Source organism: Mytilus trossulus, chromosome 5 (assembly GCF_036588685.1).
Source record: "Mytilus trossulus isolate FHL-02 chromosome 5, PNRI_Mtr1.1.1.hap1, whole genome shotgun sequence".
Taxonomy (NCBI): domain Eukaryota; kingdom Metazoa; phylum Mollusca; class Bivalvia; order Mytilida; family Mytilidae; genus Mytilus; species Mytilus trossulus.
In genome coordinates, this window is record NC_086377.1 from 26,096,832 (window position 1) to 26,114,945 (window position 18,114).

The window sequence follows — 18,114 nt, forward strand, 5'->3', positions numbered from 1 at the left end:
GAAATAGAAACAATTTTACACTAGGTCAATATATGACGGTTAATTATCGTTTACAAGTGTCACTCTTATTATTTAAGATTGTAGAATTCATATATGTAGGCGCTGCATTTATTGCAGTTGAAAAGAAGTATAATTATAAATGATTTTGTCAGAACAATTAATGTTTGTTCAAACATGTAAAACAGTTTTACAATCACCAAATTGATGTTTTAAAACCAGTAAGGAATCATTGAGGTAATATTAGGTTAAACCAATGATATTAAAGGTTATGGAGTCTATTGTGATAATTTTAGATATGAATTATAATCAGCATATATCATGTTGTTCGTCAGGTAAAATTGCCACTAAAAACAGTTGTAGAAAAATCACTATATATTTTTTCATTTCGAATTTCTTAACTTACTCCAACATAAGAATCTGTCTCCAAGATGGCATATTCATATTAACTTATTATATGTTTCTATTAAAACGTAAGTTTATCTTAATATCGTGTTGTTGTTAGTTATCGGCATACATCATATTGATAGCATTCATAGCCAGAAATTAGTAGTGGTTTTGCTAATTAATATTCATAATATGTAAATGAGAATTGTACCACGTGATAGTAGTTTGAACTTGACTGGCTTGAAAGGCTTGATATCATTAAAATCTTTAAAACACGGATATTATGAGTTGCCCGTCACAGAGTCCTTATTTACAATCACTTTGATATTTCCGTAAAGTTGTCAGGCAGACAAAATCAAAACAATGAACGCGAATTTAGTGAATTTTCCGTGCTTTCATGAGTTTATTCTTCTTGAAATAGTGACATTTTCATTTTACGTGGGAAACTAAGGTTCAACGACTACACATACAAGGTTTGGACTTGCTTATTCTTTGGAAACTCAAGTTTCAAATGTTTACCCCGGAAACCTGTTTTTGTAAAGACCTTGTAAGCAAATTTTCAGCACGAAGTTTGCAAATTTGACGTTTCAGCCATTTTAGCCTGTATTTTACACTGCATTGTTGAAGGCCCCTCGCTTCGATTTTTAAAATAGCTCAGGAACCTGTATTTTTGCAACAACAGTCATTTTGTTTCGTTTAAATGGTGTATATTGTTGTGTATATTCATTTTCTGCCCCGGCAACATGTCTATCACTTAGATTAATTTTAAAACAGACATTTTTTCAAAATTCCTTATCATTTTAATGTAATTTCCGGGACCTGTATCCGATTTCTTTAGTATAATATTCAAATAAGCATGTGTTGCTAGTAGATGTGCAAGCATTTGATTTCGACGAGTGACACCGTTAAAATAACTCAAATCAATCACTTGTGCCTTCAAAATGAAAACCGTATATCATGAGGCTCAAGAAAACTTATTATGATATATATTTTTGTTTCAGATATTCAGACAATATATCGAAACGACAATGTGGGAACATCATTACAAGCAATCGAAGTGTTTTGTCTTCTACGACAATTTGCCAATTGGAACATTGAGAATGCCTGTACCAAGTCTGGAATATGACAGTTGTTGTCCATTCGTTTGATGTGTTTTGTCATTTGATTTTGACATGTGATTAGATACTTTTCCAACTAAATGTTCCTCTGAGTTCAGTATTATTGTAATTTTACTTTTTATACAAAAATATCAAATTAACAGACGTGATCATTATGCCACCGATACCGTCACAGTAAGCTGTTTTGAAGGTATTACCAAGGCTTCTTTCTATATTATATGTTACCCTGTAAATGCATATGTGTTGATTTTATTTTACCGTCGGTGTTCAAAAAAGACATTTTTATTACACAACGTTGAAATTGTCATGTTTGTATTTTTATCATTTTGGTACCAAAAGTGTTTTTCATTTAAAATATTTTCGTTGGTTCTAAATTTCGTGGATTGCAGAAATCTTTTATATGTGATTTCAGTGTTTTGTCAAAGTCTGTTTATTAGAAAATCCTTGAACATTTAAATTCTGGTTCACCTGTTCCCACGAAAACAACAACATTCGGTATCCTTTTAATGATAATGATTTTACAATATTTAAAAGTTTTACATTGCGCACCAATGTCAAAAAACATGTAACGTAATTGGCAATATGTTCTCAAAATTTCATTTATCATTAACTTATTCATGTCATTTGCCCCTGTGTTGTTCAATTTTTTTCTTTAACAAACGAAGTTTTTCGGAATTAGTTCTTCACGAAAAATTCTAGTAATTCGTTATGACAAACAACCTTGCAAGGTAGGTATATGTTTGACTTGCATCAGTTATTGGTATCATAAATTTTAATATTTGAAGTCGTCGACGGTATATTTGTGTTTTTTTATAAACCATATAAATAATAACATCCAAGCTTACTTGTATCTTGTGGATGGTGATCTTTTGGTTTCGTATTTTAGGTTTTGATTTTGAAGCTCGTTGACAAAGGAAATCGTCAGGCAAAGAACAAAAAGGGGACTTTCAAACTAACAAGTCGAAAATAAACTGACAACGCCATGACTTAACACATACAGAAAAGAAAAACAGCAGTACACACACCATCACATATAAAACTTAAGATTAGGCAACACGAATCCTGCAAAAACTTGGCGACATTTCAATTGCTGTTTTGGTGTTAGACATCAACATCGTTTTTAAAATATTGAAATGGCGGGTGATGTCGTCTGATCTTTAAATTTATTTGTTTTATCCTTTTTGTAGTATTATTGTTATGACGGCGTGACGGCGTGACGGCGTGACATACAGATAAATATTTTTAGTATACCTCAGTATGTTTTTTCTATATAAAAAATAATGAAATAGTTGTGCTATTTCCTTCCACAGACTATTTGTCAGTCAATAGTTTTAAAGACTATTACCCCGGTTAATAGTTTTATAATCATCTTTCCCGTACTTTTCATGCTTATTTTTCATTAGACAATAATGATGTCATTGACTATTTTGCTTGGCAACGTCAAACCCTAATATTGTAAACGGTATAAACTGTTTGTGTCGATTGACTTAAAAGATTCAATTGTAAAAGAGAGAAAATCTTCGCACGCATTTTTAAAGATCTAAGATATAGTACCTTGTTCATAATATGGGTTCTGTAGTAGTATTCTAAAAGTGAATTTGCATTTGGTGTATCTTAGTTAAAATGCATCATATGCACGGAAAATTTAACACAAGTATTTCTAGACTAGTCTTGATTGCAATTAAAGAAATATTAACAAATACAAGAAGAACTATAAAAAACGTTTAGTTCATCTTGTGCATGTCAACGCATGTGACATATTTTTCTTTTCTTTCAGATGATACTTGTACACTTTTAGAAAATTAGTTAATTTGGTATATAAAAACACTTTATGACTGTGTTTTCAGTATAATAAAACACCTAATGACTGGTTGTGCGAATAATAGTAAGTTTGTTGTCCCTTCGCATACCAACTATTGCTCTCGGCTTTGCCTCGAGCAAAAATTGATATCTCAGGGACAACAAACTTGCTATTACCCTAACACCCAGTCAATAGGTGTATAATATTACAATAGAAACCACATAGACAACTAAAGAATATTAATTCTCCCTTGGAAATATATGTAATATATTAAAAATGTTATTCCTGAAACAAAAAATGGCAAATTTGGAAACTAAATTGACAAATTCTTTCATTCTCGTATTGTTTCATTTTTAGGAATTTGTTTTGCTGTGTCTCCAGAATAAGTTTCCAGAGTTTGCCGATAACGATTATGAGGTACAATTTATATAGAAAAATTAAGCATCGCAAAATCCCAAAATAAAACAATATTGAGGAAATTTTATTTGAGCACAAAAAAAGTCTTGCGCAGAACAATCATGAATCACAAAAACTCTGTATACATCTCAACCTAAAATGGTTCAACATTTAATTAGGCGATTGCAAGGACATTTTCCGCAAGTTGCATACAAGTTACGTAAAATATTCGGTAGTAAGTTATTAAAATTATGTCTTGGTTCCAAAAAAGTCTATGTTGAAGCAATTATAGAATTTTTTTGCATGGACAATGCAAAATTAAACTGCAACGCTGAACTCAAACCTCCTAGAAAACCTAACAGCCGAGCCGGCCTTATCAATAGACGAATGCCATCAGGTAAGAACGGAAGCAGTTCTGACGATACACAAAATAGTTTGTTTTTAATAGATGTAAAATTCATTAATAATTAAATCTGATATGATTAAATCTGTACCTATTTCAATTCTGTCTTTATATAGAATTTGGCTGATAAACTGATCGAGTGTACTATTGCATACTATTCTCATGATATCATTCACTGGGAAGATATGCCGAAATCAACATACAACAGACATGACATTTGGAAACAACGAGAATGTATATGTCAGTTAGTCGAACTACATCTTAGCGAACTGGCTTTATGACAGGGTGTTTGGTTTACAAGTTTCGACAAGCGTCACACAAGACATTCTCAAGTGGAACTGTAACGTTTGGAAGAACTATTATTCTTTAAAACGATTTATAATATTAGTTTGATATATGTTTATGTGGTAAACAATGTTAAGAAAGAACAACGGAGTAATCTAGTTTTGAAAAACTGTTTCTGAAATATGACACAACATTAATCATGTCAATACAATCCTTCATGATTTTTTTTATCTTGATATCAAACAAGCATGGCCCTATGTTTCTGTCTCTATTTGCATGTAATAATTATACATAGTCGGGTAATTATGTAAGTGTGCTGTGACTTCGTTTTCATTTTAGTATAACGTGTACTGTGAATACGTGTTTATTTTAGTAAAGTGCGATGTAACTTCTTGTATAAAGTGACAGTGAATGTACTGAAACTCAATTTTCAAATAATGCTTTGTAATTTAGTCCTTTATCATTGTTCCATTGTGAGTACATCTTTGATAAATATATATATGATATTGTATATTGGATTTCTATCATTTGACATTTACTGGTTTTACGTAGAATTTTTTTTTCTGAATTTTTGCAATCATTGCACATTTTAAGTTTATTTTTGTATTGTCAAGTCCTCTGTGTAAAGTTTTACCAGGGATCATAATTGCTCGAAGAAACGTACAGGCAGAAAATATAAAACAGTTTTTTTACACAATCAAAGACATTACATATCAGCAAACCAATGTACGTATCTGCTTTTTTTTTTAAATGTTTAACTACTAATTTCATATAATACAAACGAGATATTCGGATGCATTAAAACAATTTTGGCAAATACGTTTAACTAGTTCCAATGAAAATTTCGCCGAATAATGTCTTTTATAATATAAATTATAATTTTGTATTTTGAAATTTTTTTTTGAACTTTTGGTCCTCGATGCTGTTCGGCTTTGTGCTTGTTTTTGCCTTCAAACTTTTGTATCTGGGCGTCACTATTAAGTCTTGTGTGGACAAAACGCACTTCTGGCGTATTAAATTTTAGACCTGGTGCCTTTTGTTAGCTATTATTCGTGTGTTTCTTTGTCAATGTGTTCTCCTATCTATTTGTATTGTAGTCCTGTAATGTTGTGTTGCCATTTTAATGTTATATTTAACATCGCCATAAAAGATACCAAGTCAGGAACATGGTCATTGGTCATTGTTATATCAAGTTCGTTTCTGTGTGTGTTTCATTTTAACGTTGTGTTTCTTTTGTGTCGTTTGTTTCCTCTTATATTTGACTGTGAATTCACATTATTATAAGACGTGTCACGGAACTTTTCTATCCCAAATTCATGTTTTTAGTTTCGATGATATATTTGTTATTCTCATCGGATTTTGTCTAATGCTTAGTTCGTTTCTGTGTGTGTTACATTTTAATTTTGTGTCGTCATTCTCTTGTATTTAATGCGTTTCCCTCGGTTTTGGTTTGTGACCCGGATTAGGTTTTACTTTCCATCGATTTATGAGTTTTGAACATCGGTATACTACTGTTGCCTATATTTAGACCCTCTTACAAATTACGTTTCAACACAAATGAAGTGTGTCGTGCTATCAAGGCCAAAATTACAAGCCAACAAGATGTATCAAAGTTATTAAATGAACCCGGGATTACATCTAACTCTTACCTCTTACAATATGTTTTGGGTGTTGCTCCTACGGGGAATCGAATTTAACGACTTTGACTAGCTACATACTCTTTTAACGACCTGTATTGTTTTGATTGTGAAGAAATAAATATTAAATGACAAACATAATTGCTTGCCATCTATATCAGGTGTAGTACATTTTTTTCCTGATAGTCGTTGTAAAGTTTGCACTTTCAAAAACATTTGAGGATTTATCTTTGTTTTAAATGAAGAATTACTGTATACGAGTCAAATTTCATCCTGTTCTGTACTACAAACAAAATAAAACACACGAGAGGGGCCAACGATACTATGGCGACATTCAAACTCATAGATCGAAAATAAACTGACAACGCCATTACTAAGTATGAAAAAAAGACAAATAATAGTTTACAAGAGACAAACTTGACTATTAAAGACTAAACAACACAAACCCAAAAAAAAACTAGGTGTAATCTCAGATGCTCCGGAAGGGTAAGCAGATCTTGCTCTACATTTGTCACCCGTCGTGTTGCATTACATATCTTTGTATATAAGATAAAAACCATCACAGTTAGTAAACCAATGAAATTTCAAAGCCTTACTTTCCTGTTTAAAATCTTTACTAACCATGTAACTTCAAGTTTTAAAAATATTTAACAGAAACACCATATGAATAAAAATGGCCTTGGAAACGCCAAAAATTATTATGTTTGTTACTCAGAAATATTTTCCTGCAATGACATGTATGATTCATTTTCAGCAACTGTCGAATTCAAGGAAACATTTTGTCTAACCTTTCTCGAATGCAAACGGATGTGACGTAATATGATTCGGTGGTGTTCTACATATGACACGTGTAAAAGTTATTCAAAAAGACGGGTTTTGTTGATTTGTTTTTTAGAGATTTAATAAAACTGATAATGGAAATGGAGAATGTGTCAAATACTACCATATAGCAGACAACAGCAGAAGGTCACCAACAGGTCTTCAATGCAGCGAGAAATTCCGGCACCCGGAGGCGTCCTTCAGCTGGCCCCTTAACAAATATATATACTAGTTCAATGATAATTAACGCCATACTCAACTCCAAATTGTACACAAGAAACTAAAAGTTAAAATAATACAAGAATAACAAAGGCCAGAGGCTACTGACAGTGGACAGGCGCAAAAATGCGTTTGTGAGATCACTACCCTCCCCCTAGCCAATGCAGAAAAGTAAACACATAATAATACACACATTAAAATTCAGTTCAAGAGAAGTCCGAGTCTGATGTCAAAAGATGTAACCAACGAACATAAACAAAATGACAATAATACATAAATAACATCAGACTTCTAGCAGTTTACTGACATGCCAGCTCCAGACTTCAATTAAGCTGATTGAAAAATTATGTCTTTATCATATGAATATCAGGCACAATCCTCCCCGTGAGGGGATTAGTATCATACCATCATAACATATATTAGAAGAACATATTCCGTGTCATGCTAAAAAGTAGGTTTTCAATAAATGTGTTTAGTTCCGATGCAAAGACCCTATACGTGAATCAATATTAACGCCAAAATATGCAATCTTTAATGACCTGACAACAATATCGTAACTATATCCCTTCTTAATAATTCTATTTAAAGGTTTTGTTAGCTTCTGAGATGTATACTGTCATTTTTGTGCTTTATAAAGAATATTTCCATAAAATGTATTTGATGTGAAATACCTGAACGTATAAGAAGTCTGCATGTTGAGCTATATTAACGAATGATGTCATTATACCGATGATAAAATTTAGTAAATGTTTAGACCAGTTTGTGATATCGAAAACCCTGGTGTAATAATTTTTCAGTAATACACATATTTATCTCGTTAAAATCTAAAACATTGTTACATACAGGAGCGAATCGTACAAGTTGAGATATATAAACACCATAAGATGGTGACAAGGGAACGTCACCATCTAAAAATAGATAATTAACGATAGGAAATGAGAAATCATCTCTTTTATCATAAATTTAGGTATGTAGCTTTCCGTTTATGATATAGATGTCAAGATCGAGGAAAGGGCAGTGGTCTTTGTTAGTATTAGCTTTATTCAAAGTAAGTTCAACAGGATAAATTTCTTTAGTATACATACTGAAGTCGTCATTATTGAGAGCCAAAATATCATCCAAATATCTAAAAGTATTATTAAATTTGTGTATCAGATGTTGTTTCCATGGGTCTTTGCTGATTATTGTCATAAATTGTAACTCATAGCAATACATAAACAGGTCCACAATAAGTGGTGCACGGTTAGTCCTCATTGGAATTCCGATAACCTGACGATATACGGAATCACCAAAACGAACAAAAATGTTATCTAGTAAAAATTCAAGGGCAGATATAGTATCAAAGCATTTCCAATTGACATAGTTTTTTTGTTTTGTTTATTAATACTAAAAAATGACCTAAAAGAGTTTGAACCTATATATTCACATTCTGACTTTTTAAATGCTCATTTAATTAGGTGTGTGATTTTCTTTTAATGAGAATGTGAGGTAATGTGGTATATAGGGTAGACAAATCAAAACTTTGAACAGATTTAAAATCACCAATATAAGCATGCAATTTATCAAGTACTTCCAACGAGTTTTTGACACTCCAAAAGTAATTAATTCCACTATTTTCGAAGGCCTTATTTAAAACATATATTATCAAGTTTTTGATTGTACCAAGTGTACTGGTAAGAATAATAGATAATTTAGTAGTGGAACAATGGCTTGAAGACGAAATAAATCTATATTTGTAAGGTGCTTTATGTAGCTTCGAAAGCCAATACATAGTTGGGACTTTCATTGTTTTTGGTTCTGCTTGTAAAGCGGTAGATAAAAGTTTATGTTTGTTACAAATGTCGTTTTCTGAAAAGACTACCAAATCAAAATTAACTGATTTTTTATAACAAAAAAGTGCGTCGAGCACAAGAAATTTATAATGCGTAGTTTCAATTTTTGTTTGGTCGGTTCTTAGAACGTTAGTTAATTTTGACCTACAGAGTATACTTCATGGAGGTCATCAGTGTTTATATTTCGAAAAAAAACTCTTTATAGACCAAGAATACATGTTACAGCTCATTTACCCCGATTTGGTTTTTTGTCAATGGATTTATGAGTTTTGAACAGCGGTATTATTCTGTTGCCTTTATTCGAAAGATGTATATTTAACAAAAAATTAGAAATCTTCCTATAGATTTAATGAATTGTGTGTTCTGATGTTGAAACATCAATCCCATTAATCTTATTTTCGCACTGTATCAAAGAGTACAATTAGAAAACATTAAAAAGTCGAACACATTCCTTGATCAAGTAATATTTATCTTCAAAGCTGCAGAATTTAGATAAAACTATCATGTCATAAACACTTTTAAACAAAAAAATCCAAGAGAACAAATGTTTTCTAAGGTTAATATTTATCATCCATCGTTTAGTACAGTGAGCATAAGGTCCCCTGTCAATAATATTGACAGCCGACTATTGTATTGTTTAACTGCATTATTAGACATGCACACACCATAAATAATACAGCATAGAGTTCCTTATTAACACCTATGTTTTATACTCAGTTCTTTGTAAAATTAAATAGACGTGGAACTGCAAAGTAGTACTATACTTTCTTTATCTTTGCCTTATAAGTCGTTTAAGGAAAATAATAGTCCTTTGCAGAAAAATCATATAACGACTGCAAACAATTACATTGTATATAACTGACAACCTATATCATTCATATTTGCCTAAAACACAATAATCAGCAGTTTAAACTAAAACCTAAATCCGGCTGGGTATCCATAAGCTGAATCGTACTTAAATCCATATACAACAACCCCATATAATGCAGTCCTAGACACATGACGTATTTTGTAAACTGAATGACCAGTCATCGTCTTCACAACTGTTGTAAAACTTTCGTTACGCGCCATTATTACAGTGGATTCCACAGTTAAAAGATTGCCAACAAATCGAAGTCCGTTTACGTCCGATGTTTTGATGATTATCGTTATGCAATTCGTAGAAAACATATCTTTTGGTGGTGCAATAACATACTCTTTCGAAAAATGTTCGATTCCCGGAACAATCATCATGCTAATTCCACTGCCTTCAGTTAATGCATACATACATAATAGTATTGGATTGGAAGCAGATACATAATACGACTTGGGTGATAATTCAATCTCTATCTGATCTCCACGCTCAGCAATCGACCATGATGAATTATCCTTTATGGTTATAGTTGTATTTCTATATCGGCTAATTATTCTAATTATAAAACTGGATGCCTTATGAATTGGTGGGATTATAAAATGTCGACACCATTTATCAATAGGAATCATACTTTCATACACACTATCGGAATGATATCTACGATAAGGATAACGTTTAGTGACTACTTTTTGAGACGAATACTTATTCCCTGATATAACAGCTATTGGTTTATTAGCATAGATTTTCGTTGCAGTCAAATTGCTATGAGTCTGAATATTAAAACCTTCTAAATAGTCAAGAACCATATTAATGTTTTGTCCAGGTTGGATAATAGCATTTCCAACTGATATTTTGCTTTTTAAATCAATCTCTATGACAATTGTAGTATTTGTAGCTGTTGCGATGATCCCGCAGTTTTGTATGTTGTTTGGTTGTGTGATTAGAGAGTATTCCTTATCCAAGACAGTTAACGGCAAAACAATAAAACTTGATGATTCACAATCACTGTTGCAACTAAATTCACTTATAAGTCCAACAACAGTAATTAGTTGATCAGCCGAAATAAAAAAGGTTGTATATGATCTACCTGTTTCCAAATTGACAACTACGCTTGGAATATTTATGTATTCAACACCCGTTGTAATGATCATCGTTCTATTAATTTCTGCGTATTCTGAGATGATATCAACATTAGTGTGCGTGTCTGCTGTGATGATGAACTGCACTTTAAACCTGTATGAGGTGTCTTGTATTGGAAACATTGTATAAAATAGTTTCCCTTTGTGGTCTGAAAAAGGGAACATGTGAATTTAGATTAGTATGAAAAACTTGTTTTCCTATAAATAATCAAATGCATGTTTTAACATGTTGCTTTTGGATTAAATTGAATGGTATTTTTGTATTAAAGTATTAAGGTGGATAATTCTTATGATGTCAAATTAGCGTTTAAACTTAGTAGTTATTGGAAATTTTAAAATTTTAAAAAGGAAACCAACCTTATGTATTCTTCATGCAAGATATGTAAATTTTTTACAAAGGTAATTGTATCTTTCTGGATATGACACTTACATAAAATTCATCAATGTTCATTACATCACATACAAAAAATTAACGAATAAAAAATAGAGAGACCGAAGAAACTTTAATTAAGGTAGATTCATGGTATACCGCCATCTTGAATTGTACAATCATTTTTACAAAACCGGTCTAGTTATTTGCCTAAATCTGCAAATTTGAAGACAGATTTGAAATTCAATGGTTAGACTGTTTTTTTCTATTTAAAGAAAAATTGCTAATTTATCGTATTATACAAAATATTTTAACAAATATGATTTTCTTTATTTTAAAATCATTTTTTTCAAATGAACCATTTAAGGGGAGATAACTGTTTCAGTACAAAATTTATACTGGGCTAATAGGGATTCTTTTCATTTGTTTGGTGACACCATGTTTTCTGTTTCTTTTCTTTAAACATGTTATGAAACCTTTCTTCTCACAATTTATTTCAAAATTCTATCTCATAGAATTTTTTTCATGCACACTAAATAATGTATTTTTTCATGAACAAATTAACCAAATTTTGGCAATTTTCAACGACTCATAGCTTGAAAAATAGCACGGTGACCCATACTTTTTATTAAATTTTGGAAAAAAGCCTTTTGGCAAATTATAAAAAAATTCTGTCTCAAAAAAGATATTCTTGTGATCTACCTTAAAAGAGCCATCAACTGTCAAATTCATAATCACTAATCTGATCAAAATTCTCATAGTTGATTTATAACATACTTAAACGTATAACCAAATTATAAAAAAGTCTAAAAAAAAACAATTTACATTGCTCGGGCTCGATAATATGTATCAGTACTCCGTGTACTTATAAATACTGGTCATATTCATTATATTTTATAAAAAATAAAAGGGAACGATGATTCAATAATTTGTTACATCATGCATGGACCGCTTCACATTCAATGTTGTAAAAATATGATAAAAAAAACAATAGAAACATATTTAGATTATCCTAGGCCTTAGACAATAAAACAGTGTTGTTGTATTACCTTTGCCATATGAGGACAGTTCATCCTCATTGACTGTCTTGTTAATCCAAGTTCTGTTATATGATGGATCTAAAAACAGGAGATTTTAATTTTATTTATTAAGTTATCAAGTGTGTATTATATCATACAAATGGTTTGTTGATTCTATGAATAATGTCCTTTCCATGTATGTTACTGATACAGTTTCATAATTTGCTGAAACGATGTGGATAACGGTTTTAGATACATGTGTTTTAACAATAAGTCATCCAATTGTGAAACCTCAACACACACGATCCTGTGAAACTGTAAAATATATGCATGTGTAAGATATCTTGACACAACATGGTATATGTATGGACAACCATCTACTCTTAAACACCGTATTCTAATTTTCAAGATATGTCATCTGCTTTAAATTTGATGTTGTTTGGTTACTGACTAAAATTGTTATGCATATCATAATTTCATTTCGGATTTTTTATGTTCAATCAATCTGACGTTTTCAAAAATTATTTGTTTCGAAAATACGGAATGCATCCAGTTTTAAGTATAATATACCAACACTTATTTCTAACTAAATATCAATGAATTCAAAAAGATATACAAAACACAATAATGATTAAGCTGTGAATATTAATCGGAAGTTAACATATAAGCTATTGGTCAAAGTATGACAGACTATATCGTGGTCAAATATAATATAAACTTTGAGATAGCAATCATGAAAGAAATAAATGAAACACGCAAGATAAAATCAGTGCTAAAAAAAATATGAAAGGGAAAAAAATAATACCCAATTTATATAAAATTCTGCGTAATACGAGGTAAAGAAATGCATAAAGGAAACGATCTTCTGCGATAGGACAGATAAACTTTCTTCAATTGTCAAAAATCGATTAATCGAAAACAAATCTGCTTTACAATCTAACCTCCGCGTTACACAAATGTATAACTCCACAAGAAGTGACGTATATATATCATCACATGTAAATGTCTAAAAATATAAAAGATTTGATTTATTGTAGACATGTACAATATAACATTGGGATTAAGTTTGTAATGATGTTGTTATGCCCCACCTACGATAGTAGAGGGGCCTTATGTTTTCTGATCTGTGCGTCCGTTCGTTCTTCCGTCCGTTCGTCCCGCTTCAGGTTAAAGGTTTTTGATGAATTTGAAGCCCTATCAACTTGAAACTTTGTATACATGTTCCCTGTCGTATGATCTTTCTTATTTAAATGCCAAATTTGAGTTTTTACCCAAATTTCACGGTCCACTAAATAAGTACTTCATTTCTATGATTTGCACAACGTGACTTTTGCCCTTTTGATTAAATTACTGCCCTTAGTTTCAGATTGATAATCCATTCTTGTTCCGTAATGAATCTAAAACTAATGTGTCTTCAAAAACTTCCATTGTTGATAATGTACAAATTTGTTGTGTAATTGTGGGGAAAATGCTTCAATTTGACTTTTTACGAAATGGTAAGTTTAAAATCGACAGGTTTTTAAAAGAACTTGGCCGAAAACATAAGAAAGCAGGTAACTTGAAACTTATTTAACTTTAAAATAAAACTATAAGGTGTTTCCCTATATGCATACAAACCATGAAAAAATATTTTGTTGTTTCTTAATTTCAAATTTGAACATTACGTTTTTTACGATTTTATCATGTTTATATAGCAAAAATAGTAGGGTTACGCTTCCGATTTTGAAACTTAAAAGGCCGGCAGTTTTCAAAGTAAATAATGTTCATTTGAACATGACCAGAATCTAAAAAAAAAACGTGTACAGTCAACTATTTGCGGACACATTGGAAATTCGACATAGAAATTAGCATATTGTCATTTTTTATCAAGGGATATGTATAATCATATGACGCAACGTCAGATATTGCTACCATTTAGCGAAACAGAAAAATAACGTTAAATTAGAAACGCGCACTTTTTAGTTTGTCCTGCTTTCCTTGTTGGGTACTACTAGTAAATGCAAAGTATAGCGCACAAGTAGAAATGCCGAGATATTCCATTCCAATATGGTTTTGTAATTTACATAGAATATTAACAAGAAACAATTAAATGGCTTATAGTGATATCACTGAAGTTTTCTTAAATTTTATCGTCTTATACATGTAGATGTGTATTTTTTTAATATGTGCATCATTTCATTTTGTTGAAAATATGACATTTACATTTTACTATTCTAGTAATAATGTGTTTATTCGGGGGAATATTGCTGCATTATATAAACAACCCTAATATGATTTTAATCAAGCAGTGGAACAAGAGAATTAAATGGTTTATAGTTAAGACACTGATGCTTTCTTAAATTTTATCGGCTTATAGATGTGTATTTTTGTAATATGTGCTTCATTTTGTTTTGTTGAAAGTAGGACATTTAAGTGGAGGAAGGAACCCGCGAACGACTTTCATGTCGTCTCATATTTCGTTTGTGGTGACGTCGTATAATGTTAACGGACATCCTTGCAAGACATTTTCATTAACCCTTTATTTATATAGGTAACCCTTAAATCTTAATACAATTTGGTGTAACAATTTCAACTTTAAAGCGCTTTTTATTGGTATAGTAATGAAAGCTGAAAAATAATCTTCATGAAATCAAATCTCTGTTTTTTGGCAGTAAAAGTTTAGTGAAGGCAAAAAAGTTTAACTCTAACATTACCGCAAGACATTGCAAACCTCTTGTTTTGAATTGAATATGTAGCTCACTTCATTCATTAATTTGAACTTTTGGAGCTACCACTAATAAATTATATGTCAAAATTTTAACTGAAATGTTTCAAGTTTCCACACTAAATTTCCCCTGGGACACTCATTTATACATATTCTTTTCAAAATATCTATGCTAATTTTATATTGAGACGGCCATATCAACCAGTACTGAAATATATCACGTCATAGAACATTCATTCAAAATTTTGATGAGTTGTGTGAACATGTCGCGAATTGTTCGAGTTTAATGTTTCGAGTTTGTTACATGGTACAACGCCAAGTGAACCGTTTTTTCTGATAATCTGTGTCTTCCGAAGCCTATGAATATTATGTTTTTTTCTTCCTTAATCATAATGTGAAAATTTAAGAAGCAATCTTTATTTTCATATATATTTCTGTCCCTATCCAATATACCCTCCTTTTCCGGTGGCAGTCAAAATTTCTTCGACCATCATCCTAGATGGCCTCTATTGTATCAACCTACCTATTGTATTTATTGTGAACTTGTTCTCGTCCTGAATATGCATGAACTATTTGCCACTGGACGTTAAGCAACCAACAATCAATCAATTATTTTCATATATAATTTGAAATATTCATTTCAGCATTTCTAAGAAAATTTCCTTATCAATTATAAGTTATCATGCTTTGACCCAACTAACATGGTTATTTAGACGGTGTCGAAAATTGTTGAACGGTGAGGGCCCGAACCGTTCAACAATTTTCGACTCTGTCTAAATAATCTTGCTTTCTGTAAACGTTTTCTGTAAAAAAAGATCCGAAGACGGGGCTTAAATATGTGGTTAAAACTTGAGATGAGTTGACAAAAAACCATCGCAGCAGTGACAAAGAAAAAACGTCAGGGATAATGCCAGAAAATTCCGGTTCTGAATATTGCCCCGTGTCCTCCTTTGAAAAGTATGTAAATAAATTAAATCCAGAGTGTGACAAACTATTGCAGAGACTAAAAGATCAGTTTTGGGAAGAGGACCCTTCATGGTATTACAACATTCCTGTGGGCGAAAAAACGCTTGGCAATTTCATGTCATACCTGAGCAAAAAGTGCAACTTGTCTGAAATTTACACTAACCATTCAATCCGTGCTACCGGGACTACTGTTCTAGCTAAAAACTCATATTGCAATGCACAGATCATGGCCGTAACTGGACATAAGTCAGTAGCATCCCTTTCTTTGTATCAGCGGGTTGATAATGATGATAAGATACGTATGGGACAGACGTTAACAGAAAGCATCACTGAACCTTCTAAAGCATTATCTTTAACTGCTGGTGAAACATCATCAAATATTCGTGCTTTACCAAGCTGAGTGCCTCCTAAAACTTTAGCAATTGGTCCTCCTTCCACATTTCTTCCTCTACCGAATATTACAACAGCCAGCACCACACTTATGAGCACAGAACGTATCTCCGTTACTTATAACGTTGGACAAAAGACCCTGTTTTCATCTTCTAAGGAACACAAAGCGCCGCCGTTGCCATTTAGTGGACCTTTGCCATGCAATACGTTTAAGCCAAAACATTTAAGTACAACCCAACAAGGAAACAGCACACAGTCATTCAATGAAGCATTGCAAGGTGTTAATCTAAATGAACTGTTTAACGATTTTCCTGAAACTGCCGTAAACATAAATCGTACTACACTTTGTCCACAAGTTTTCAACAACTGTTCCGTAACCATTGTTTATAAAAAAGAATGACTTAATTTTTAGAAGAAGAACAGACCTGACAGTTTTAGAACATTTTTATTTTTACCGTTTTGTTTAATGTGATCGGGAGTATTTCACTTTGTTTCATTCCATCTTATATTTTTTTTCTTATTTATATTTTAAGGGTTTTCTGGACGAAAAACTTTTTTTTTAAATCTGGTATTACTGTTTAGATTGTATAATATAATACACAGATGTATATTAAATATAAGTTTTATTTGAATTTCTCTAGATTGATAAAGCCATTGATTGCGTCATGCATGTATAGATGTCAACCAGTGGAAAATCCACAAGCGGACAGGCTAACAAGTAAACTGGCCTTATGTAGGGCAATACACGAAGTATATCGCAACAGCGTGTACCTTACTTTGTTCTTTTTATAGCACACATGTTTTCATGTCAATAGTTTAAGCACATTGGTTAAAGGTCAACATATTACAACGCGATTTCTGATTGGCTACATGCACATGTTTTGTAAGAAGGTTTCTTCTATTTGGACAATTTGATTGGGTTGTGTACGGCGAACATGGTTATTTAGCAGATGGCAAGGCAGCCAGTAGAATTCAAGTTTACAACTGCATAACCACACAAATTTAGTTAGCGCTATTATTGTTCGTGGTAGTAGCAATATCTAACGTTGCGTCTATCCTAATGTCTGCCTTCATGATCAGGCAAAATGGCCGCTATGTAAAATTAGAAAGGATCTTCTAATTTTGCCCTTTGCTGTCATTCAGGACGTACGAATTGTATGTGAAATGTACCGAAATACAGAATTTCGACCACAAACGATAAGACATAACATAATATCCAACCAGACTAACAAAAGAAAAATCATAACTCGGGAACAGGTCACAATTGGTACCTAACGGACCAGACGTCGAAGATGGTAAACCATAATTTACGACGTCATAAAACTATCGTTATTTTAGACACAGACTTATTTTCAAATGTTTTATTTTTAACATTATTCAAACTTAATAAATATAAACATATTTACCTTTCATATCTTTTGACAGTCCCAGTAGCTTCCCCGACAGTTTTCGCAATGTTCTCCTATCTTTGTTGCACTCATTGCTTCTGTTATAACTCGTTAAAAGAAGAACAGAATCTATTTCTCTTTTCACATGTTGTAAGTTAGATTGTATATCAGAATGCATGATAGTCCGGAAGCGACGCACTCGCCTTGCTAAAGTTTTATTAAGTTTCCGTTCAATTGTCATTCGCATTTTAATCGACGTATTATAAAGCACATCATCAGTGTAATCATCCATGGATGTTTTGAAATTTGCAATTGCTGAGCTGAGTTTCTTATCAAGCTTATTTTGAATGTTTTTAGACTCTAGTCCAATCTTTTCCATAATCACTTTCCT

The 18,114-nt window shown here is 31.9% G+C and overlaps 1 protein-coding gene across 1 annotated transcript; it reads right to left on the bottom strand.

The window, feature by feature from the left end:
* Positions 1-9,378: 9,378 nt before the first annotated feature.
* On the bottom strand, positions 9,379-17,809 carry LOC134719547 (uncharacterized). Its single transcript, XM_063582540.1, has 3 exons — positions 17,742-17,809; positions 12,306-12,374; positions 9,379-11,035 (listed from the first exon to the last, which is right to left on the bottom strand). The coding sequence occupies exons 1-3, from the start codon at positions 17,746-17,748 to the stop codon at positions 9,807-9,809; spliced, it is 1,305 nt and encodes a 434-aa protein (XP_063438610.1). The 5' UTR covers positions 17,749-17,809; the 3' UTR covers positions 9,379-9,806.
* Positions 17,810-18,114: the final 305 nt, after the last annotated feature.